This window comes from Balaenoptera physalus (genome assembly GCF_965194825.1).
Source record: "Balaenoptera physalus genome assembly, chromosome: 3".
Lineage (NCBI taxonomy): Eukaryota > Metazoa > Chordata > Mammalia > Artiodactyla > Balaenopteridae > Balaenoptera > Balaenoptera physalus.
In genome coordinates, this window is record NC_138890.1 from 67,774,063 (window position 1) to 67,799,725 (window position 25,663).

The 25,663-nt window shown below is 40.0% G+C and overlaps 1 protein-coding gene across 1 annotated transcript in view; it reads left to right on the forward strand.

Moving 5' to 3' along the window:
* Positions 1-25,663, forward strand: part of LOC309658851 (prolyl 4-hydroxylase subunit alpha-2-like) — a 126,089-nt gene that overhangs the window by 28,099 nt on the left and 72,327 nt on the right. Inside the window, exons 3-5 of the mRNA XM_082457923.1 lie at positions 367-437; positions 1,120-1,219; positions 2,038-2,091. Coding sequence (XP_082314049.1) covers positions 367-437; positions 1,120-1,219; positions 2,038-2,091 — 225 coding nt within the window. The remainder of the gene's footprint in view (positions 1-366; positions 438-1,119; positions 1,220-2,037; positions 2,092-25,663) is intronic.

Sequence of the window (25,663 nt, forward strand, 5' to 3'; positions counted from 1 at the left end):
TCACACGAGGATAGAAGTGAAATGAGAAGGTATAATCTTTTTTCTGGGCACATTGGTGTCTTAAATAAAATCAGGATTATCTTATTAGTGAAAAAAGAGAGAAAGCCTTTCATATAGGTATTGTGTAGGTAGGTAGTCTCTGCCTCACCTGACCAATGCCAAGATTTGGCAGGCCTGAGTTAGGGGTACCTATGAATTTGCTGTGTTATTCTTCACAGTTCTGTGTATGCTTTAAATAGTTCAGAATAAGTTTTTAAAATAATAAATGAATTAGTTAATGATAGTTCTATCTCTGGGGTCTCTGGACATAAGCAGATAGTTAGGGATGAAGTGAGACTATATTTATTCTCAGATTTTATTTCCTAGATGAAACGATCCAGAGTCTTCAGTATCACTTCACCTTCTGTCCAGTCATCCAAAGCGAGAGTCAGCCAAAGGTAATCTGGGCATGGGGTGGTTTGGCATCTCTTCCAGTCACCCTACTCGTATATGTGAGATTTCTCTGACCTGTGTGTTCACTTTGTGTCTCTCCATTTGTTTACTGTTTGTCTCTCACACTGTCCTTAGCTGTGACTCTGTGTGCATACTTCCATGTGGGCTTATAGTGTGTATGTGTGTATATGTGTGGTTTGTGTTTGTTTATGGACCCTAAGAGTGATTTTGTTCTAGCTTAAATTATACACTGATTTTTATCATGGTTTGACCAGTTTTGAGTTTTACTTAAAATTTTAGGAGATCTTGTTATATCACAAAAAAAGCACAGGACGAAAACCTTGAAGACTTGAGTTATAGTCCTAGCTCTGCCACTTACTGACTCTATAAACTCAGATAATATACCTCCTCAGTATTGTCCCAGTATTGTTGTTACCACATCAGAGGGTTGGAAGGGATGAGTTCCAAGGGCCCTGTGAATGCTGACATTGTGGGGATTCTGAACGTCCCCATATAGCATTTCTGAGCCAGAAATGACAGTTGTGACAGTGTCCAGAGACAAGAGGAATGATCTCCAAACCCTCCAACTTCCCCACCTCCTTTTCTACCCCATCTTTTTCTCCTGACTCACATTGGTCCACTTTTCTCCTTTCCCCATGCCCTTGTCGTCTACCTGATTTTCTCCAGTGTATTTCTGACAGAAGAGGAAGACCCTGTGATTGGCCAAGTGAATCGCAGGATTCAGCTCATCACTGGGCTGTCAGATGAAACAGCTGAATTTTTCCAGGTATGAGGTATCTGAGTGAGGAATCTGTGTCCTGTCCCCCTTTCTTGCCCTTTCTAATTTGGCAGTTGAGCCATAGTTACCTCTACCCTGAAGCTTTCCATTCTCTAGCCTGAGGACACTGGCCTTGAAATGTTGTGAGCCCCACTTCCATGCCCCTTCCCACAGAAACCTACCCAGTCTGATTTTTGTTTGCCTCTTTCTCTGGGCACAAATGGCCTAGGGTTTAAGAGCATAGAGCTCAGGAATCAAAAAACCTGGGTAAGAATTCAAGCTTTGGGACTTCCCTGGTGGCACAGTGGTTGGGAATCCGCCTGCCAATGCAGGGGACACGGGTTCGATCCCTGGTCTGGGAAGGTCCCTCATGCCACGGAGCAACTAAGCCCGTGAGCCACAACTATTGAGCCTGAGCTCTAGAGCCCACGAGCCACAGCTACTGAAGCCCACGCATCGAGAGCCCATGCTCCTCAATAAGAGAAGCCACCACAATGAGAAGCCTGTGCACCACGACGAAGAGTAGCTCCCACTCGCTGCAACTAGAGAAAGCCTGCGTGCAGCAACGAAGACCCAAAGCAGCCAAAAATAAATAAATTTATTAAAAAAAAAAAAAAGAATTCAAGCTTTGCTACTTTCTATCTGTGTCACCTTGGGTAAGTTCCATATTCTGTCTGTTCCTTAGTTTCCTGGTCTAGGTGCAGGTGGTAGATAAGCTGCTTATTGTCTTCATTTAGGAGCAGGCTTGGGAATGCAGAGTTCCTAGGCTGGCTTAGAGGCTGTCCACCTAGCTAACCTTGTATTTTTTTTTTTTTTTTTACTGCCAGGTTGCTGATCATGGCATTGGAGGATACTATGACCCTCATATGGATTATTTTTTGGTAAGGGCAAAATATCATTCCTTTGGGCTGTGTTTCAAGTGGCAGGAAAAGGTCACAGCTCACAAAAGTTTGGCTTCTAGCTCAGGGACCTCTAAATTCTCAAGGATAAATCTTTGGGGACTGTTTTAAAATTAGGAGAGAAAACAGATTTTATTGTCTTCTGGTGTGGTGCCGCCTCCACCAGGCACCTTGAATTGAGATGAATTCTTGGGGTAGAAAGTGATGGAGAGAGACCTACACAGAGTCCTTTGCTCCCACCTGTGTCCCCACTTGTGCTAGGAGGTTCCTCTGTCTCTCTCTTCAGGCAGACCTCACTCCTCAGTTGATAGGAGGAGCACTTGAGTCTACTGCTCTGAGCTCCAGTACTTTAGCCTAGCACAAGCCCCTAGTGTGGCTGAGCCAGACACAGAGAGAAGATAGATATTTGTGCTTTGGGAATGACAAGCTGAATCAGCAAACAAAACAACAAATGTTTCTTTAGCACCTTTGATGTGCTGGTTACTCTCCTAGGAACTAGGGTTAGGAAGGCAAAGAAAACAATTTCCATTCTCATACAGAGGCCGTGGTTTTTTTGAGAGTCATACATATGAACAGCTGCTTTCAAAGTTACAGTAAGTGCTATAAAGGAGGTATGTATACAGTGGTCCTGGGATCCAGTGAACAGGCATGCAGCCTGAATGTTCAGAGGAGGCTTCCTGCAAGAGCTTAGGTGTAAGCTAAGATTGTTCTTTAAACCTGTCCCTTCACGGGAAGGTGTCCCTAGAATCAAAGCCCTCTCACTGCTGCCAGAATGTAGTCTGAAAGTAGCTGTCTCTACAGTCAAGATTGACCCACTGGTTACAGGAATCTGGGAAACCATGTTCTTGACGTTGCAGGAATACCTTTTGCTGAGAAACCACATAGACCTTGAAAGCAAAAGCCAACCTGTTCCTATGGATAAGACCTCTTTGTGATTCCACTCTGAAATGTTCCTGACTTAGCCAGTTCTAGGATCAAATGTTTTCTAGAGTGGTATGCATTCCTTCTTAGTCATCTTTTCTGACCCACTTCCTTTGTTGAGTTTTCTGTCTCCATCATGGAAAAATAAGTGGATTGGATTGGTGGTCTGTTCTTTGAATACAACAATTGGTTCCTGTATCTGCCCTTTCTGCCTGGGTTCCAGTCTCACCTGCCTGTATGTCCATGTCCATCCTTGAGGGGCAGGGTGATCTCCATTTGGCTGTGATGCGTTTCGCATTCTCACGTCATATCCTTAATTATAATAGTTGGGAAAGCAACTGTTGTTCACGCTTCTTAACTAGTTAAGGCTAAGACCTGCGTATTCACTTTCACCTAAATTTCATAGGGATTTGACAATGAGCCTTTGGAGCTTCATGAGACAGGGAATTGTGTGGCCACATTCACGAGCTATGTTAGCATGGTCAGTACTGGATTGCCCCCTAGACACATTAAGCATGGGCTAGAAGGGTCACCACTGAACAAAACATTGAGGATTTCGATCCAGGAATTTGTATTTTTTAAAACGCTGCAGTAGATTCTAGTGATCAACTGGTATAGGAACTACCTTCACTTAGTGTTAAAAGTAGAAGGGGAAAGAGGGAAAGGGAAGGGTTGCAGAATCACCTGGGGGATTTCTTTATATTACACAGCACCTCTTCATTCTGTTACTCCTTACACTGTCAGTCTCTTCATTGGGGAGTAAAGATCTAGAACCATTTATTTTGCCAATCAGGTGTGATTTCCTCCTCTGGACTAGGGCTAATTTTTTAATTCTTAAAATAATTATTTGATTTTTAAGCTAATTTTTAAAATAAGCAATGAGGAAAAAAACCCTCAGGATTCCTAGATACATATAATAGGCATTTTTCTACTGTCTTTCCTTCTCTACCCAAAGTTGTATCAAATAATATGCAGATATTATCACACTGCTTTTAAGATATCTTAATTCCAAAGTTATAGCAGATTTAGACCCCACTTTCGTGGGGGACAGTCCCAGAGACTTTTGCTCATAACTAATGACTGATTCAAAGGGGAAAGATTTCTGACTCATTCTTATTCATTCCTTTTGGAAGGAAGTGATTGTCAGTATTGAAATTCTGCTATACCCAATTTGAGGCTGGTACAATATGAAGATCCTTCTCTGTTCTTTTAATCATCACTTATTAAGCAAAAAAAAAAAAAGAAAGCTTGATTTGGACAAAGAGTTTTCTTTCAGGAATTTTTTGAGTATGACTTGTTCTGTTTGTTGCAATGAGTAATTATAACTTAGAAAATGGACATGGGTGTTCTACTTTAGTATAATGGGCAGTAGTCACAATGTGTAAATACCCTGTTTTTGCCAAGATAAAATAAGAAAAATCATTAATTACAAAATGAGTGTAAGGCCTTTTAGGACTATTGTTCTAGGTACAGATTATCAACAGCAATTATCTCCACATCTTTTCTCCAGCATGAACATTGGAGCAGTGCCTTTATGGTACGTCAAGAAGCATTGGTAGAGGATTTAGAAGAGAAGGTGGTAAAGAAATGTAGTTTGAGTTCTCTTGTGAATTAACTATGTTCCTAGCCCTCCCAGTCTTTGCTGCTGCCATGATATTTGGGAGTTTTCTGTTTGCTTCTCTAATAATTGCACAGACAAGGGGTGGTAGGTATAGTATTTAAAGTTGATATTAAGTATAGTTCACTTTCTTTGCCTTCTGCATATGGCTTCAGTGCTGCTTACCACATTCTTAGAACAGTTGCAGTATTTGTTATTTACTTTTATATCGATGATTCAGTGGAAAGAGCAGGGACTTTAATACCCCCAAACCAAGATTCTGATGCTGAATCTGCTAGAAACTAGCTGCATATATTTGACAGGTTATTCCCTTTAGGTTTTTTGTCCCCATTGGCTTATTGGTCAGTTAAAGGTATTGAAATAACCTGTCCCTAATTTCTAATCTAGTTTTGTTAGTCTCTGCAACAGTCAATTAGAAAATATTTATTGGCACCTACAATGTATCAGGCATTGTTCTTAGGTGCTGAGGATGTTGCAGTGAATAGAACCACCAAAGTGTCTGCCCTTGTGAAGATTAAATTCAAGTGGTGGAATTGAACAATAAGTAAGAAAATTAAAAATCAATAAATAACATGAATATACATTTTAGAAGTCTTATGAAGGAATTATAATGGTGTAAAGAAAAATATCTGTGTTGGAAGATTTTGTTGATCAGGGAGAACCTCTTTTAAGGAGGTGATATTGCAATGATAATGAGCCAGCTGTGTGAAAGATCTGGAAGATGAGTATTCTAGACAAAAGAGAATAGCAAGTGCAAAGGCTCTGAGACAGAGAAAAACTTGGCAAAAAAAAATATTTTGGAAGTAGCCCTTTCAATTTCAGCCACCATTTTCCTAGTTACAGGAATCTAATCTCAGACAATCCTGATCTCTCAACCCTTAGATATGGCAGTTGTTTCAGTGTTTCAAAGAGACTTGCATAGTAACAAAGCACTGGGGCATGCTCATTTGGACCTTGAGTCATTGTCATGTTACTACACAGGAAATATGAAGGTGTTCTTCATTCCTCTGTCAGGCTTGTACCTCTGCTGGAGTAGGTGGTGCTCCTGTTAGTCTGACCCAAACCCTCATCCTTGGGGAGTCAGAGCCCCTGTTTACCATTATCTTTTGAGGCCATGAATGATACACTTGTCCATTTACTATTAAAATTTGACGGTTCCAAGAAACCCTCCAGTGAATCACCTGAGCACCATATTCTTCCCTATCTTTATTACGTAACAGCAACACTGTCTCCTCTTGATGATCAGGGTCAGTGACCCCTGTCAGTAAAGTGACTCCTTTTATTGCTTCCTAGTCTCTTGGCATAAAGTGCTTGAAGTGACAGTGCAGTAGCCATAGCTTAAATTTCAGTAGGATTCTCTTTATCCCCTAGTAGAAGCTTTCTATTCTGGTAACCAGGTCCTGTGGAGTTGTTCTGTCCAATAGAACATTCTGCAGTAATGGAAATGTTTAGTATTTGTGCTATTTATTATGGTAGCCACTTTCTTATGTGGCTGTTGAGCACTTGAAATGTGACTGGTACAACTAAAGAAATTAATTTTTAATTTAATTTAATTACATTTAAATGTAAACAGCCACACATAGCTAGTGGCTACCTTATTGGGTAGTGTAGCTCTAGACCCACAGAGCCTATAAATGTAGAGATAGGAAACAGAAATTCTCCAAGGGGGTCACTCTGAGTGGCATTAAGTGGAGCCATTCCTGTTTCCACCCCAGGGTTCCCAGACCCATGTGTTCTACATAATATAGTTGTCGATTTGGGGTTGTAGAATACATCCTGGAAGATACCCTTGTCTTTACAGAGTATAATTATAATGTTCAAGCTAACACCTTACTGGAATGTTCAAGAGATCATTCCTCTACTGTATCAGGCTACCATTTTCTGGGTGATAGACTGTGTGATAGGACCAGTTGACCCTTTGATCATAGCTAGATTGTAAAAATTCAGGGTCCTGCCACATTGGTGAAGTCTTTAAATATCCAGTGGTTGGTCCAGAGCAGCATATCCCATTATCTGCCCCTACCTGTTTACCAGCTAAAACAGAAGTTGGCCAACTTTAAATGGATCCTATAGCAGGAAAGTTAGAAATGGAGTATTTGTGGTAGAAATTGAGTGTTTAACCTTGGAATGTCAAGTGATTATGCAACAAAGCTGCCCATTGAGTTCATGTCTGTCAGACCCACCACGTCATAAGATGGGACAGGCCCAGCAGTAGGACCTTTATGATAGGCTTTTCCATTTATGTGAACAAGGAAGTTGAAATTTTGATAGGGATTGCACTGAACCTGTAGATTATTTGCATAGTAGTGCTGTGTTAGCAGTATAGTCCTCCAATTCACGAACAGGGGGTGTCTTTCCATTTATTTAGAAGTGGAAAATAGCTGAGATTGATTCATGAATGGGTTAGCTCAAAATATGGGTGCAAATTGAAAATATGTTGCTACTGGAAATGGTCCAGAAATGCAGTGTTTTGGAAATCCTCCTAATGATCAGAGCTGTGAGTGGTTCACATTGTGTGTGAAAAGAGATGTGGCCCAAGGTAAGCATAAACACAGACTCATGCCAATTTTACATGTCACAGGCACCCCATCCCTACCTCCCACCTTGAACCAGCATTCTTAGGATCCAGACCCAATAATTAGATCCTGATGGAATATGTTGACTAGGTCCTATAGCTTCTTCAGTGTATGGTCTGATTTTCCCTCATTAGGCCCACTACTTCTTTAGTCAGGTTATATTGTAACTTGACTTTAGTTATTGGTATAGTGACCAGAAGGAGAGATGAAAGTAGATCCTGAGGGGTGTGCACATGGTTTTACAAGGCTGAGACCTCTCCATCATCTTCAAAACTGGGGTAGATCTAACCTTTTTAAAAATTTATCTTTTTATTGAGATGTAATTTACATACCATAAATTTCACCTTTTTAAAGTATATAATTCAGTGGTTTTAGTGTATTGAACAACAAGGTGGTGCAACCATCATTAATCTAATTCCAGAATGTCTCCATCACCCCTAAAACAAACCCTGTGTCCTTTAGCAGTCATTCCCCATTCTCCCCCTCTCACCCACCGTCCCAGTCCCTGGAAAGCATTAATCTATTTACTGCCTGTGTAGATTTGTTTATTCTGGACATTTCATACAAATAGAATCGTATAAAATGTGGTCTTTTGTGTCTGGCTTCTTTCACTTAACATAATGTTTTCAAGGTTCATCCATGTTGTAGCATGTATTAGTATTTCATTACTTTTTAGAGCTAAATAATATGCCATTGTACAGATATGCCACATTTTGTTTATCCATTTGTCAGTTGATGAACATTTGAGTTGTTTCCACTTTCTGATTATTGTAAATAATGCTACTATGAACATTTGTGTACAAATTTTTGGGTGAACAGATATTTTCAATTCTCTTGGTTATCCTAGGAGTAGAATTACTGGATCATATGGTAACTCTGTGTTTAACTTTTGTAGAAACTGTTACACTGTTTCCTACAGTGGCTGCACCATTTTACTTTCCCACCATCAATGTATGACAGTTCCCATTTCTTCACACCCTTGTCAACACTTATTATTTTCTGCTTTTTTATTATTATAGTCATCCTATGGTGTGTGATGTGTTATCTTCTTGTGGCTTATGTTTGCATTTGCATAATGACTAATGATGTTGAACATCTTTTCATGTTTTTATTGGCCATTTCTTTATCTTCTTTGGAGAAATACCTATTTAAATCCTTTGTCCATTTAAAAATTAGGTTGTCTTTTTATTGAGATATAAGATATGTATTCTTTTTTATATCCTGGATACTAGATCTTTATCAGATATATAACTTGAAAATATTTCTCCCATTCTTTGGTTTTCCTTGATGGTGTCCTTCGATGCACAGAAGTTTTTAATGTTAATGAAGTCCTGTTAATCTTTTCTTTTCCCTTTGGTTGCTTATAATTCATATGTCACATCTAAGAAACCATTGCCTGATCCAAGGTCACAAAAATTACACCTGTGTTTTCTCTTAAGAGTTTTATAATTTTAGCTCTTACATTTAAGTTTGATACATTTTGAGTCCTCTTTTTTTTTTTTGGTCCATGCCATGCAGCTTGTGGGATCTCAGTTCCCCAACCAGGGACTGAACCCGGGCCACGGCAGTGAAAGCCTGGAATCTTAACCACTAGGCCACCAGGGAACTCCTTGAGTTAATTTTTATTTATGGTGTGAGCTATGGGTCCAACTTCATTCTTTTGCACTTAGATTTCCATATGTCCCAGCACCATTTGTTGAAAAGATTGTTCTTTCCTTACTATATTGTCTTGGCATCCATGTCAAAAATCATTTGACATACATATCTGGGTTTATTTCTGGCTTAAAAATTCTATACCATTGACCTATATGTCTGTCCTTATGCCAATATCATACAATTTTCATTAATGTAGTTTTATTTTAAGTTTTAAAATCGGTGAATGAGTACTTCAGCTTTATTTTTCTTTTCCAAGATTTTTGGCTATTCTGGGTCCCTTGCATTTCCACAGGAACTTTAGGATAGGCTTTTCCATTTATGTGAACCAGGGAGTTGGAATTTTGATGAGGATTGCACTGAACCTGTAAATTATTAGGATAGTATTGCCATATTAGCAATATAGTCTTCCAATTCATGAACATGGGGTGTCTTTCCATTTATTTAGGTCTTCTCTACTTTCCCTCAGCAGTGCTTTGTAGTTTTCAGTATACAAGTCTTACACTTCTTTGTGTGTGTGCAGTTTCTAGTTCAGAATTTTAAAAAAATTTCAGTATACTTGATTTACAGTGTTGTGTTAGTTGTATGTGTATACCGAAGTAATTCAGTTATTTATATATATTTAATATATATTCTTTTTTATAAATTTATTTATTTATTTATTTATATTTTTTTATACAGCAGGTTCTTATTAGTCATCAGTTTTATACACATCAGTGTATACATGTCAATCCCAATCGCCCAGTTCATCACACCCCCATCCCCCCACTGCTTTCCCTCCTTGGAGTCCATACGTTTGTTCTCTACATCTGTGTCTCAATTTCTGCCCTGCAAACCGGTTCATCTGTACCATTTTTCTAGGTTCCACATATATGCGTTAATATACGATATTTGTTTTTCTCTTTCTGACTTACTTCACTTTGTATGACAGTCTCTAGATGCATCCACGTCTCTACAAATGACCCAGTTTCGTTTCTTTTTATGGCTGAGTAATATTCCATTGTATATATGTACCACATCTTTATCCATTCATCTGTCGATGGGCATTTAGGTTGCTTCCATGACCTGGCTATTGTAAATAGTGCTGCAGTGAACATTGGGGTGCATGTGTCTTTTTGAATTATGGTTTTCTCTCTCATATGGATCATATGGTAATTCTATTTTTAGTTTTTTAAGGAACCTCCATACTGTTCTCCATAGGGGCTGTATCAATTTACATTCCCACCAACAGTGCAAGAGGGTTCCCTTTTCTCCACACCCTCTCCAGCATTTGTTGTTTGTAGATTTTCTTATCATGCCCATTCTAACTGGTGTGAGGTGATATCTCATTGTAGTTTTGATTTGCATTTCTCTAATAGGGATGTTGAGCAGCTTTTCATGTGCTTCTTGGCCACCTGTATGTCTTCTTTGGAGAAATGTCTATTAGGTCTTCTGCCCTTTTTCTTTTTTTTTAGCATTTGTATATTTTATTTTATTTATTTGTTTTTGGCTGTGTTGGGTCTTCGTTGCTGAATGCGGGCTTTCTCTAGTTGCGGCGAGCGGGGGCTACTCTTCGTTGCGATGCATGGGCTTCTCATTGCAATGACTTCTCTTGTTGTGGAGCACAGGCTCTAGGTGCACGGCTTCAGTAGTTGTGGCTCGCAGGCTCTAGAGCATGGGCTCAGTAGTTCTGGTGCACGGGCTTAGTTGCTCCGTGGCATGTGGGATCTTTCCGGACCAGGGCTCGAACCCATGTCCCCTGCATTGGCAGGTGGATTCTTAATCACTGTGCCACCAGGGAAGTCCCTATAATATGTATTATTTTTCAGACTCTTTTCCATTATAGTTTATTACAAGATATTGAATGTAGTTCTCTGTGCTGTATAGTAGGTCCTTGTTGTTTATCTATTTTATACATTGTAATGTGTATCTGTTAGTCCCAAGCTCCTAATTTATCCCTGCCTACCCCTGCCACTTTACCCTCTGATAAACATAAGTCTGTTTTCCATGTCTGTGAGTCTACTTCTGTTTTATAAATAAGTTCATTTGTATCATTTTTTTATATTCCACATGTGAGATCATATGATATTTGACTTTCTCTGTCTGACTTACTTTACTCAGTATGATGATCTCTACGTCCATTCCTGTTGCTGCAAATGGCAAAATTTTGTTCTTTTTTATGGCTGAGTAATATTCCATTGTATGTACGTATAGCATGTCTTCTTGATCCATTCATCTGTCGATGGACATTTAGGTTGCTTCCATGTCTTGGCTATTGTAAATGGTGCTGCTGTGAACACTGGGGTACATGTATCTTTTCAAGTTAGAGTTTTCATCTTTTCCAGATATATACCCAGGAGTGGGATTGCTGGATCACATGGTAACTCTTTTTTAGTTTTTTAAGGAAACTCCGTACTGTTCTCCATAGTGGCTGCATGAATTTATATTCCTACCAGCAGTGTAGGAGGGTTCCCTTTTCTCCACATCCTCTCCAGCATTTATTATTTGTAGATTTTTTGTGATGGTCATTCTGACTGGTGTGAGGTGATACCTCATTGTAGTTTTGATTTGCATTTCTCTAATAATTAGCAATGTTGAGCATCTTTTCATGTGCCTCTTGGCCATCTGTATGTCTTCTTTAGAGAAATGTCTATTAGGTATCTGCCCTTTTTTTTTTTTTAACATTTGTATATTTTATTTATTTACTTTTTAACATCTTTATTGGAGTATAATTGCTTTACAATGGTGTGTTAGTTTCTGCTTTATAACGAAGTGAATCAGCTATACACGTACATATATCCCCATATCTCCTCCCTCTTGTGTCTCCCTCCCACCCTCCCTATCCCACCCCTCTAGGAGGACACAAAGCACCATTGGTTGTTTTTGTTTTATTTTGTTTTTTTTAATTGAACTCTATGAGCTATTGGTATACAGTATTTTGGAAATTAATCCCTTGTCTGTCGCATCATTTGCAAATATTTTCTCCCATTCTGTAGGTTGTCCCTTCATTTTGTTTATGATTTCCTTTGCTGTGCAAAAACTTTTAAGTTTAATTAGGTCCTGTTTGCTTATTTTTGGTTTTATTTCCATTACTGTAGAAGATGGATCCAAAAAATATTGTTGTGATTTATGTCAAAGAGTGTTCTGCCTATGTTTTCCTCTAGGAGTTTTATAGTATCTGGTCTTACATTTAGGTCTTTAATCCATTTTGAGTTTATTTTTGTGTATGGTATTAGAGAATGTTCAATTTCATTCTTTTACATGTAGCTGTCCAGTTTTCCCAACACCACTTATTGAAGAGACTATCTTTTCTCCATTGTATATTCTTGCCTCCTTTGTCGTAGATTAATTGACCATAAGTGCATGAGTTTATTTCTGGGCTCTGTATTCTGTTCCATTGACCTATGTGCCTTTTTTTGTGTGTGTGCCAGGACCATACTGTTTTGATTACTGTAGCTTTGTAGTATAGCCTGAAGTCAGGGAGCCTGATTCTTCCAGCTCCGTTTTTCTTTTTCAAGATTGTTTTGGCTATTCAGGATCTTTTGTGTTTCCATACAAATTTTTAAATTATTTGTTCTAGTTCTGTGAAAAATGCCATTGGTAACTTGATACACATTGCATTGAATCTATAGATTGTCTTGGGCAATATGGTAATTTTAATAATATTGATTCTTCCAATACATGAACACAGTATATCTTTCCATCTGTTTGTGTCACCTTCAGTTTCTTTCATCAGCATCTTATAGTTCTTGGAGTACAGGTCTTTTGCCTCCTGAGATAGTTTTATTCCTAGGTTGTTTTGTTTTTTTTTTTCATTTGATGAGGTGGTAAATGGGACTGTTTCCTTAATTTCTCTTTCTGATATTTCATTGTTAGTGAATAGAATAGTTTTATTCCTAGGTTGTTTTTTTTTTTTTTTTCATTTGATGAGGTGGTAAATGGGACTGTTTCCTTAATTTCTCTTTCTGAGATTTCATTGTTAGTGAATAGAAATGCAACAGATTTCTGTATATTAATTTTGTATCCTGCAACTTTACCAAATTCGTTGATGGGCTCTAGTAGTTTTCTGGTGGCATCTTTAGGATTTTCTTTGTGTAACATCATGTCATCTGCAAACAGTGACAGTTTTACTTCTTCCTTTCCAATTTGTATTCCTTTTATTTTTTTTTTCTTGTCTGAATTCTGTGGCTAGGACTTCCAAAGCTATGTTTAATAAAAATGGCAAGAGTGGGCATCCTTGTCTTGTTTCTGCTCTTAGAGGGAATGCGTTCAGCTTTTCACTGTTGAGTATGATGTTAGCTGTGGGTTTGTCACATACGGCCTTTATTATGTTGAGGTGTGTTCCCTCTGTGCCCACTTTCTGGAGAGTTTTATCATAAATGGATGTTGAATTTTATCAAAAGCTTTTTCTGCATCTGTTGAGATGATCATATGGTGTTTATTTTTCAGTTTGTTAATGTGGTGTATCACATTGATTGATTTGTAGATATTGAAAAATCCTTGCATCCCTGGGATAAATCCTACTTCATTATGGTTCATGATCTTTTTAATGTATTGTTGGATTTGGTTTGCTAGTATTTTTTTTTTTTTGGTTTGCTAGTGTTTTGTTGAGGATTTTTGCATCTATGTTCATCAGTGATATTGATGTGTAATTTACTTTTTTTATGATATCTTTGTCTGGTGTTGGTATCAGGGTGATGGTGGCCTCTTAGAATGAGTTTGGAAGTGTTTGTTTCTCTCTAGATTTTTGGAATAGTTTCAGAAGGGTAGGTGTTAACTCTTCTCTAAATGTTTGGTAAAATTCTCCTGTGAAGCCATCTGGTACTAGAGTTTTGTTTGTTGAGAGTTTTAAAATTACTGATTTAATTTCAGTACTGGTAATTGGTCTGTTCATATTTTCTATTTCTTCCTGCTCAGTCTTGGGAGATTTTAACTTTCTGAGAATTTGTTCTATAAAATAGATAACTAATAAGAACCTGCTTTATAGCACTGGGCAGTATAGTACTCTGAACTCTTTCTCAGGTAGATTGCTTATCTCCACTTCATTTAGTTCTTCTTCTGGGGTTTTATCTTGTTCTTCGTCTGAAATATATTCTTCTGCTGCCTCATTTTGTATAAGTTGCTCTTTGTATTTCTAAGTATGTGGAGGTTAGTTACATTTCTCAACCTTGGAGAAGTGGCCTTCTGTAGGAGACTTCCTATGCACCCCAGCAGTGTACTCCCCTCTCATCACCTAAGCTGTATGCTCTATGGGTTCCTTCTCTTGTGGTGGGCTGACTATGTGGGTGGTCTGGTAGGCTTGGTTGGCCCCTTGTCTGATTGGTTGCCAGGCCCTGCCTTTTATGGATACTACTGACTGCTCTTTAGTGGGGTCTGGTCAAAAGGCAACTGGTTGTAGAACTCTAGGGGGCCCTGGAGCTAGTAGTAGCTTACTGGTGGGTGGAGTCAGGGTCTCGAAGAATCTAGAGCTGTTGCTCACCCACTGGCAGGTGAAGCCGGATCCTGGGGTTAGTGCTGGACTACTCTCAGGCAGAGCTGGTTCCTGGAGTCTGGCTGCAGGGCCTAGTAATCCCAGAGCTCATTTCAGATTGTTGAGCGAGGAGGGTGCTGTTCCTGACACAGGTGGGTATGTGGTCTGAGGTGTCCTGAAGGTTGCATTGGCCTTCTGGTGGGCAGGGCCAGGGCCCAGTTGGTCCTAGAGTAGAGTCTGGCTTGCTGTTGGTGAGCTCAGTCTGCAGGGTGTAGAATTGTAATTTTCTGCTTCTTGCGTCTGCCCACTGATGAGTGAGGATGGTCTAGAGGCTAGTGCAGGCTTCCTTGTGGGATGGACCAGTACCTGCCCATTGGTGGGCAGAGCTAGGTCTTGGCCCTGTGGTGGGCAAGGTCATGTCTAGTGGTGTGTCTGGAGTCAGCTGTGCACTCAGGAAAGTCTTTGGGCAGCCTGTCTGCTGATGGATGGGTCTGTGTCCCCGCCCACTTAGTTGTTTGGCCTGGGGTGTCCCAGCACTGGTGCTTGCCTCCTGTTGGGTGGGGCCAGGTCTTGGCGCTGATGAGTCAAGATGGCAGCCTCCAGCAGCACTGTTCATGCATTTGAATGTTCCCCAATATGTCTGCCATCAATGCCCAGGTCCCCAGGGTGAGCTGCAGCCAGCCCCCGCCTCTCCGGGAGACTCTCTAAGACCAGCACTTAGGTCTGGCCCAGGGTCATATCAAATTATTGCTATTGCCCTGGGTCCTGGTGTCTGTGGGATTTTGTGTACACCCTTTAAGAGTGAAGTCTCTATTTAAGCCCTGCTAGACTTTAAAGCCAAATGCTCTGGGGGCTTGTCTTTCTGGAGCCAGACTCCCAGGCTGGGGAGCCTGACATGGGGCTCAGAATTCTCATTCCTGTGGAAAAACCTCTGCAGTATACTTATTCTCCAGTCTGTGGGTCTCCCACCTGTGGGGTATGGGATTTGATTATATCACGAGCCCACCCCTTCTGCCTGTCTCATTGTGCTTCCTTCTTTATGTCTTTAGTTGTAGAAGATCTTTTCTGGTCAGTTCCAGTCTTCTTCATCTATGGTTGTTCTACAGATAGTTGTGATTTTGGTATGCTCATGAGAGGAGGTGAGCTCAGGGTCTTTCTACTCTGCCATCTTGGCTGCTCAATCTTGCACTTCTTTTGTTAAATTTATTGCTAATTATTTTATTCTTTCTGGTGCTATTGTAAATTGAATGGTTTTCTTAATTTCCTTTTCATATTGTTGATTGATAGTATATAGAAATACAGTTGGTTTTTGTATATTGATCATGTTTCATACGATCTTGCTAAACTCACTCATTAGCTCTAATAGGTTTTTTCTGTGGATTCCTTGGGTTATTCTATATCTTATATACCCGATCATGTCATCTGCAAATAGAGATAGTTTTACTTGTTGCTTTCCAATGTGCATATCTTTTATTTCTTTTCCTTGCCTAATTGTTCTGGCTAGAGCTTTCACTGCAATGTGGAATTGAAGCAGCAAGAGCAGACATTGTTATCTTGTTTCTAATCATAGAGGGAAAGCTTTCTGTCTTTCACTATGAAGTATTATATTCCTTAAAATGTTTTTGCAGATGCCCTTTTTCATGAGGAAGACTCCTTTTATTGCTAATTTGTTGGGGGTTTTTAAAAATGTATTTTGTCAAATGCTTTTTCTGTATCTATTGAGATGATCATTTGGTTTTTGTCTTTCATTCTATTACTGTGGTATATTACGTTGACTGATATTTGTCTCTTGAATTAACCCTGTGTTCCTGGCATAATACCTCTTTGTCATGGTGCATAATCCTTTTCATATGCTGCTGAGTTCAGTTTGCTAGCATTTTGTTGATTTTTGCATCTATATACATAAGGAATATTGGTCTGTAGATTTCTTTTTTTGTTATATCTTAGTCTGGTTTTGGTATCAGGGTAATACTGGCCTCAAAGAATTCTTAGGAAGTGTTCCCTCCTCTTCTATCTTTTGTCTCAAAAATAAAGTTATTCATTTCTCCTAAAATTTTGGTAGAGGGAATTCCTTGGTGGTCCAGTGGTTAGGATTCTGTGCTTCCACTGTAGGGGGCATAGGTTCAATCCCTGGTTGGGGAATTAAGATCCCACAAGCCGTGTGGCATGGCCAAAAAAAAAAAAAAAAAATTGGTAGAATTTACCAGTGAAGTCATCCTGGTATGGGCTTGTTTGTGGGAAGCTTTTGATTACTTATTCAATCTCTTTTTTTTTTTTTATATGTCCATGACACTCTCTTACCCTGTCACATCTCACCCCACCCCCTCCCCATATCCTCAAGTCCATTCTCTAGTAGGTCTGTGTCTTTATTCCCGACTTGCCACTAGGTTCTTCATGGCCTTTTTTTTTTTTTCCTTAGATTCCGTATATATGTGTTAGCATACTGTATTTGTTTTTCTCTTTCTGACTTACTTCACTCTGTATGACAGACTCTAACTCCATCCACCTCATTACAAATACCTCCATTTCATTTCTTTTTATGGCTGAGTAATATTCCATTGTATATATGTGCCACATCTTCTTTATCCATTCATCTGTCGATGGACATTTAGGTTGCTTCCATGTCCTGGCTATTGTAAATAGAGCTGCAATGAACATTTTGGTACATGACTCTTTTTGAGCTATAGTTTTCTCAGGGTATATGCCCAGTAGTGGGATTACTGGTCGTATGGTAGTGCTACTTTTAGTTTTTTAAGGAACCTCCACACTGTTCTCCATAGTGGCTGTATCAATTTACATTCCCACCAACAGTGCAAGAGTGTTCCCTTTCCTCCACACCCTCTCCAGCATTTATTGTTTCTAGATTTTTTGATGATGGCCATTCTGACCGGTGTGAGATGATATCTAGTTGTGCATTTCTCTAATGATTAATGATGTTGAGCATTCTTTCATGTGTCTGTAGGCCATCTGTATATCTTCTTTGGAGAAATGTCTATTTAGGTCTTCTGCCCATTTTTGGATTGGGTTGTTCGTTTTATTGTTATTGAGCTGCATGAGCTGCTTGTAAATCTTGGAGATTAATCCTTTGTCAGTTGCTTCATTTGCAAATATTTTCTCCCATTCTGATGGTTGTCTTTTGGTCTTGTTTATGGTTTCCTTTGCTGTGCAAAAGCTTTGAAATTTCATTAGGTCCCATTTGTTTATTTGTGTTCTTATTTCCATTTCTCTGGGAGCTGGGTCAAAAAGGATCTTGCTGTGATGTATGTCCTAGAGTGTTCTGCCTATGTTTTCCTCTAAGAGTTTGATAGTGTCTGGCCTTACACTTAGGTCTTTAATCCATTTTGAGTTTATTTTTGTGTATGGTGTCAGGGAGTGTTCTAATTTCATACTTTTACATGTACCTGTCCAATTTTCCCAGCACCACTTATTGAAGAGGCTGTCTTTTCTCCACTGTGTATGCTTGCCTCCTTTATCGAAGATAAGGTGACCATATGTGCGTGGGTTTATCTCTGGGCTTTCTATCCTGTTCCATTGATCTATATTTCTGTTTTTGTGCCAGTACCAAACTGTCTTGATTACTGTAGCTTTGTAATACAGTCTGAAGTCAGGGAGCCTGATTCCTCCAGCTCCATTTTTCTTTCTCAAGATTGCTTTGGCTATTCGGGGTCTTTTGTGTCTCCATACAAATTGTGAAATTTTTTGTTCTAGTTCTGTGAAAAATGCCTGTGGTAGTTTGATAGGGATTGCATTGAATCTGTAGATTGCTTTGGGTAATAGAGTCATTTTCACAATGTTGATTCTTCCAATCCAAGAACATGGTATATCTCTCCATCTATTTGTATCATCTTTAATTTCTTTCATCAGTGTCCTATAATTTTCTGCATACAGGTCTTTTGTCTCCTTAGGTAGGTTTATTCCTAGATATTTTATTCTTTTTGTTGCCATGGTAAACGGGAGTGTTTTCTTAATTTCACTTTCAGATTTTTCATCATTAGTGTATAGGAATGCAAGAGATTTCTGTGCATTAATTTTGTATCCTGCTACTTTACCAAATTCATTGATTAGCTCTAGTAGTTTTCTGGTAGCATCTTAGGATTCTCTATGTATAGTATCATGTCATCTGCAAACAGTGACAGCTTTACTTCTTCTTTTCCAATTTGGATTCCTTTTATTTCTTTTTCTTCTCTGATTGCTATGGCTAAAACTTCCAAAACTATGTTGAATAATAATGGTGAGAGTGGGCAATCCTGTCTTGTTCCTGATCTTAGTGGAAATGGTTTCAGTTTTTCACCATTTAGGACGATGTTGGCTGTGGGTTTGTCATATATGGCCTTTATTATGTTGAGGAAAGTTCCCTCTATGCCTACTTTCTGCAGGACTTTTATCATAAATGGGTGTTAAATTTTGTCAAAAGCTTTTTCTGCATCTATTGAGATGATCATATGGTTTTTCTCCTTCAATTTGTTAATATGATGTATCACGTTGATTGATTTGCTTATATTGAAGAATCCTTGCATTCCTGGGATAAACCCCACTTGTTCATGGTGTATAATCCTTTTAATGTGCTGTTGGATTCTGTTTGCTAGTATTTTTTTGAGGATTTTTGCATCTATGTTCATCAGTGATATTGGCCTTTAGTTTTCTTTCTTTGTGACATCTTTGTCTGGTTTTGGTATCAGGGTGATGGTGGCCTCGTAGAATGAGTTGGGGAGTGTTCCTCCCTCTGCAATATTCTGGAAGAGTTTGAGAAGGATGGGTGTTAGCTCTTCTCTAAATGTTTGATAGAATTCGCCAGTGAAGCCATCTGGTCCTGGGCTTTTGTTTGTTGGAAGATTTTTAATCACAGTTTCAATTTCAGTGCTTGTGATTGGTCTGTTCATATTTTCTATTTCTTCCTGGTTCAGTCTCGGTAGGTTGTGCATTTCTAAGAATCTGTCCATTTCTTCCAAGTTGTCCATTTTATTGGCATAGAGTTGCTTGTAGTAATCTCTCATGATCGTTTGTATTTCTGCAGTGTCAGTGGTTACTTCTCCTTTTTCATTTCTAATTCTATTGATTTGAGTCTTCTCCCTTTTTCTCTTGATGAGTCTGGCTAATGGTTTATCAATTTTGTTTATCTTCTCAAAGAACCAGCTTTTAGTTTCATTGATTTTTGCTATTGTTTCCTTCATTTCTTTTTCATTTATTTCTGATCTGATCTTTATGATTTCTTTCCTTCTGCTAGCTTTGGGGTTTTTTTGCTCTTCTTTCTCTAATTGCTTTAGGTGCAAGGTTAGGTTGTTTATTCGAGATGTTTCCTGTTTCTTGATGTAGGCTTGTATTGCTATAAACTTCCCTCTTAGAACTGCTTTTGCTGCATCCCATAGGTTTTGGGTCGTCGTATCTCCATTGTCATTTGTTTCTAGGTATTTTTTGATTTCCCCTTTGATTTCTTCAGTGATCACTTCGTTATTAAGTAGTGTATTGTGTAGCCTCCATGTGTTTGTATTCTTTACAGATCTTTTCCTGTAATTGATATCTAGTCTCATAGCATTGTGGTCAGAAAAGATACTTGATACGATTTCAATTTTCTTAAATTTCCCAAGGCTTGATTTGTGACCCAAGATATGATCTATCCTGGAGAATGTTCCATGAGCACTTGAGAAAAATGTGTATTCTGTTGTTTTTGGGTGCAATGTCCTATAAATATCAATTAAGTCCATCTTGTTTAATGTATCATTTAAAGCTTGTGTTTCCTTATTTATTTTCACTTTGGACGATCTGTCCATTGGTGAAAGTGGGGTGTTAAAGTCCCCTACTATGATTGTGTTACTGTTGATTTCCCCTTTTATGGCTGTTAGTATTTGCCTTATGTATTGAGGTGCTCCTATGCTGGGTGCATAAATATTTACAATTGTTATACCTTCCTCTTGGATCGATCCCTTGATCATTATATAGTGTCCTTCTTTGTCTCTTGTAATAGTCTTTATTTTAAAGTCTATTTTGTCTGATATGAGAATTGCTACTCCAGCTTTCTTTTGATTTCCATTTGCATGGAATATCTTTTTCCATCCCCTCACTTTCAGTCTGTATGTGTCTCTAGGTCTGAAGTGGGTCTCTTGTAGACGGCATATATATGGGTCTTGTTTTTGTATCCATTCAGCCAGTCTGTGTCTTTTGGTGGGAGCATCTAATCCATTTACATTTAAGGTAATTATTGATATGTATGTTCCTATTCCCATTTTCTTAAATGTTTTGGGTTTGTTATTGTAGGTGTTTTCCTTCTCTTGTGTTTCTTGCCTAGAGAAGTTCCTTTAGCATGTGTTGTAAAGCTGGTTTGGTGGTGCTGAACTCTCTCAGCTTTTGCTTGTCTGTAAAGGTTTTAATTTCTCCATCAAATCTGAATGAGATCCTTGCTGGGTAGAGTAACCTTGTTTGTAGGTTTTTCTCCTTCATGAGTTTAAGTATATCCTGCCACTCCCTTCTGGCTTGCAGAGTTTGTGCTGAAAGATCAGCTGTTAACCTTATGGGGATTCCCTTGTGTGTTATTTGTTGTTTTTCCCTTGCTGCTTTTAATATGTTTTCTTTATATTTAATTTTTGATAGTTTGATTAATATGTGTCTTGGCATGTTTCTCCTTGGATTTATCCTGTATGGGACTCTCTGTGCTTCCAGGACTTGATTAACTATTTCCTTTCCCATATTAGGGAAGTTTTCAACTATAATCTCTTCAAATATTTTCTCAGTCCCTTTCTTTTTCTCTTCTTCTTCTGGGACCCCTATAATTCGAATGTTGGTGCGTTTAATGTTGTCCCAGAGGTCTCTGAGACTGTCCTCAGTTCTTTTCATTCTTTTTTCTTTATTCTGCTCTGCAGTAGTTATTTCCACTATTTTATCTTCCAGGTCACTTATCTGTTCTTCTGCCTCAGTTATTCTACTATTGATTCGTCCTAGAGAGTTTTTAATTTCATTTCTTGTGTTGTTCATCGTTTGTTTGCTCTTTAGTTCTTCTAGGTCCTTGTTAAACGTTTCTTGTACTTTCTACATTCTATTTCCAAGATTTTGGGTCATCTTTACTATCATTAGTCTGAATTCTTTTTCAGGTAGACTGCCTATTTCCTCTTCATTTGTTTGGTCTGGTGGGTTTTTACCTTGCTCCTTCATCTGCTGTGTGTTTCTCTGTCTTCTCATTTTGCTTAACTTACTGTGTTTGGGGTCTCCTTTTCGCAGGCTGTAGGTTCGTAGTTCCTGTTGTTTTTGGTGTCTGCCCCCAGCGGCTAAGGTTGGTTCAGTGGGTTGTGTAGGCTTCCTGGTGGAGAGGACTAGTGCCTGTGTTCTGGTGGATGAGGCTGGATCTTGTCTTTCTGGTGGGCACGTCCACGTCTGGTGGTGTGTTTTGGGGTGTCTGTGGCCTTATTATGATTTTAGGCAGCCTCTCTGCTAATGGATGGGGCTGTGTTCCTGTCTTGCTAGTTGTTTGGCATAGCGTGTCCAGCACTGTAGCTTGCTGGTCGTTGAGTGAAGCTGGGTCTTGATGTTGAGATGGAGATCTCTGAGAGATTTTTGCCGTTTGGTATTACGTGGAGCTGGGAGGTCTCTTGTGGACCAGTGTCCTGAAGTTGGCTCTCCCACCTCAGAGGCACAGTCCTGATGCCTGGCTGGAGCACCAAGAGCGTTTCATCCACACAGCTCAGAATATAAGGGAGAAAAAAATAGAAAGAAAGAAAGAGGATAAAATAAAATAAAATAAAGCTATTATAATAAAAAAGAAGAAAAAAAATTATTAAGAATAAATGTATTCAGAAAAAAATTTTTTTAATTTTTAAAAATAGATTTAATTTTTTATAATAAGAAAAAAATTAAGAAAAAATTTATTAAGAAAAACATTTTAATTTTTTAAAATAAAAAATATGAAAAAACTTATTAAAAATTTTTTTAATTTCTAAATATAGAAAATAAGGAAAAAATTATTAAGAAAACATTTATTAGGAAAAAAAATTTTTTTAAGTTAAAAAAAAAAAAAAAAAAAACGGATGGACCTAACCCTAGGACTAATGGTGAAAGCAAAACTATACAGACAAAATCTCACCCAGAAGCATACACATATACACTCACAAAAAAAGGAAAAGGGGAAAAATTAATATATCCTACTCCCAAAGTCCACCTCTTGAATTTGGGATGATTCGTTGTCTATTCAGGTATTCAACAGATGCAGGCACATCAAGTTGTTTGTGGAGCTTTAATCCGCTGCTTCTGAGGCTGCTGGGAGAAATTTCCCTTTCTTTTCTTTGTTTGTACAGCTCCCAGGGTTCAGCTTTGGATTTGGACCCGCCTCTGCATGTAGGTCGCCTGAGGGCGTCCGTTCCCCGCCCAGACAGAACGGGGTTAAAGGAGCAGTTGCTTCGGGGGCTCTGGCTCACTCAGGCCGGGGGGAGGGAGGGGTACGGATGTGGGACGAGCCTGCGGCGGCAGAGGCCGGCATGACGTTGCAGCAGCCTGAGGCGCGCCGTGCGTTGTTCCCAGATCACGGGAGCCTGGCAGTGGTGAGCTGCACCGGCTCCCGGGAGGGGCAGTGTGGATAGTGACCTGTGCTCGCACACAGGCTTCTTGGTGGCGGCAGCAGCAACCTTGGCATCTCCTGCCCGTCTCTGGGGTCCGCACTGATAACCGTGGCTCGCGCCTGTCTCTGGGGTCCACGCTGATAGCCGCAGCTCACGCCCGCCCTTGAGGTCCACGCTGATAGCTGCGGCTCGCGCCCATCTCTGGAGTTCATTTAGGCGGAGCTCTGAATCCCCTCTCCTTGCGCGCCGCGAAACAAAGAGGCAAGAAAAAGTCTCTTGCCTCTTCGGCGGCTGCAAACTTTTTCTCGGGCTCCCTCCCGGCTAGCTGTGGTGCGCTAACTCCTTCAGGCTGTGTTCACGCCGCAAGCCCCAGTCCTCTCCCTGCGATCCGACCGAAGCCCGAGCCTCAGCTCCCAGCCCCCGCCCGCCCCGGCGGGTGAGCAGACAAGCCTTTCGGGCTGGTGAGTGCTGCTCGGCGCCGAGCCTCTGTGCGGGAATCTCTCCATTTTTCCCTCTGCGCCCCTGTTGCTGTGGGATCCGCGCTGATAGCCGTGCCTCGTGTCCGTCTCTGGAGTTTGTTTAGGCGGTGCTCTGAATCCCCTCTCCTTGCGCACCGCGAAACAAAGAGGCAAGAAAAAGTCTCTTGCCTCTTCGGCAGCTGCAGACTTTTTCCCGGACTCCCTCCCGGCTAGCACCGAAGCCCGAGCCTCAGCTCCCAGCCCCCGCCACAGCTGAGCAGACAAGCCTCTCGGGCTGGTGAGTACTACTCAGCACCGATCCTCCATGCGGGAATCTCTCCGCTTTGCCCTCCGCACCCCTGTGACTGCGCTCTCCTCTGTGGCTCCGAAGCTTCCCCCCTCTGCCACCCGCAGTCTCTGCCCACGAAGGGGCTTCCTAGTGTGTGGAAACCTTTCCTCCTTCACAGCTCCCTCCCACTGGTGCAGGTCCCGTCCCTATTCTTTTGTCTCTGTTATTTCTTTTTTCTTTTGCCCTACCCAAGTACGTGGGGATTTTCTTGCCTTTTGGGAGGTCTGACATCTTCTGCCAGCGTTCAGTGGGTGTTCTGTAGGAGCAGTTCCACGTGTAGATGTATTTCTACTGTATCTGTGGGAAGGAAGGTGATCTCCGCGTCTTACTCTTCCGCCATCTTGCCCCTACCCCCTCTAGGTATTTTTTGATTTCCTCTTTGATTTCTTCAGTGACCCATTGGTTGTTTAATAACATATTGCTTAGCCTCCACGTGTTTGTGTTTTTTACAGTTTTTTCTCTGTAATTGATTTCTAATCTCATAGTTTTGTGGTCAGAAAAGATGCTTGATATGATTTCAGTTTTCTTAAATTTACCGAGGCTTGATTTGTGGCCCAAGATGGGATCTATCCTGGAGAATGTTCCATGTGCACTTGAGAAGAAAGTGTATTCTGCTGCTTTTGGATGGATTGTCCTGTAGATACCAATTAAGTCTATCTGGTCTAATATGTCATTTAAGGCCTGTATTTTCTTACTAATTTTCTATCTGGATGATCTGTCCATTGGTGTAAGTGGGGTGTTAAAGTCCCCCACTATTGTGTTACTATCGATTTCCCCTTTTTATGGCTGTTAACATTTGCCTTATATATTGAGGTGCTTCTATGTTGAGTGCATATATATTTACAATTGTTATATCTTTTTGAATTGGTCCCTTGATTATTATGTAGTGTCCTTCTTTGTCTCTTGTAACAATTTTTATTTTAAAGTCTAATTTATCTGATATGAGTATTGCTACTCCAGCTTTCTTTTGATTTCCATTTGCATGGAATATCTTTTTCCATCCCCTCACTTTGTCTGTATGTGTCCCTAGGTCTGAAGTGGGTCTCTTGTAGACAGCATATATACGGGTCTTGTTTTTGTATCCATTCAGCCAGTTTATGTCTTTTGCTTGGAGCATTTAATCTATTTACATTTAAGGTAATTATGGATAAGTATATTCCTATTGCCATTTTCTTAATTGTTTGGGGTTTGTTTTTGTATGTCTTTTTTCTTCCCTTCCTTTTTTGTTCTCTTCTCTTGTGGTTTGATGACCATCTTTAGTGTTGTGTTTGGGTTGCTTTTTCTTTTTTGTGTGTGTATTTATTGTAGTCTTTGCTGTTCCCATGAGGGTTTTTTTTTGTTTTTTTTTTGTTTTTTTTTTTATGAAGTGCCTGGATCTTTTTTTTTTTAAATTAATTTACTTAGTTATTTATTTATTTTTGGCTGTTTTGGGTCTTCGTTTCTGTCGAGGGCTTTCTCTAGTTGCAGCGAGCGGGGGCCACTCTTCATCGCGGTGTGTGGGCCCCTCACTGTCGCGGCCTCTCGTGTTGCGGAGCACGGGCTCCAGACGCGCAGGCTCAGTAGTTGTGGCTCACGGGCCCAGTTGCTCCGCGGCATGTGGAATCTTCCCAGATCAGGGCTCGAACCCATGTCCCCTGCATTGGCAGGCAGATTCTCAACCACTGCGCCACCAGGGAAGCCCCCCCATGAGGTTTTGATATAGCAGTCTATATATGTGCGAGGTTGTTTTAAGTTGCTGGTCTCTTTCCCGCTTAGAGAAGTTCCTTTAGCAATTGTTGTAAAGCTGGTTTGGTGGTGCTGAATTCTCTTAGCTTTCGCTTGTCTGTAAAGCTTTTGATTTCTCCATTGAATCTGAATGAGAGCCTTCCTGGGTAGAGTATTCTTGGTTGTAGGTTTTTCCCTTTTATCACTTTAAATATATCATGCCACTCCCTTCTGACCTGCAGAGTTCCTGCTGAAAAATCAGGTATAAATTTAAGGGCAGTCCCTT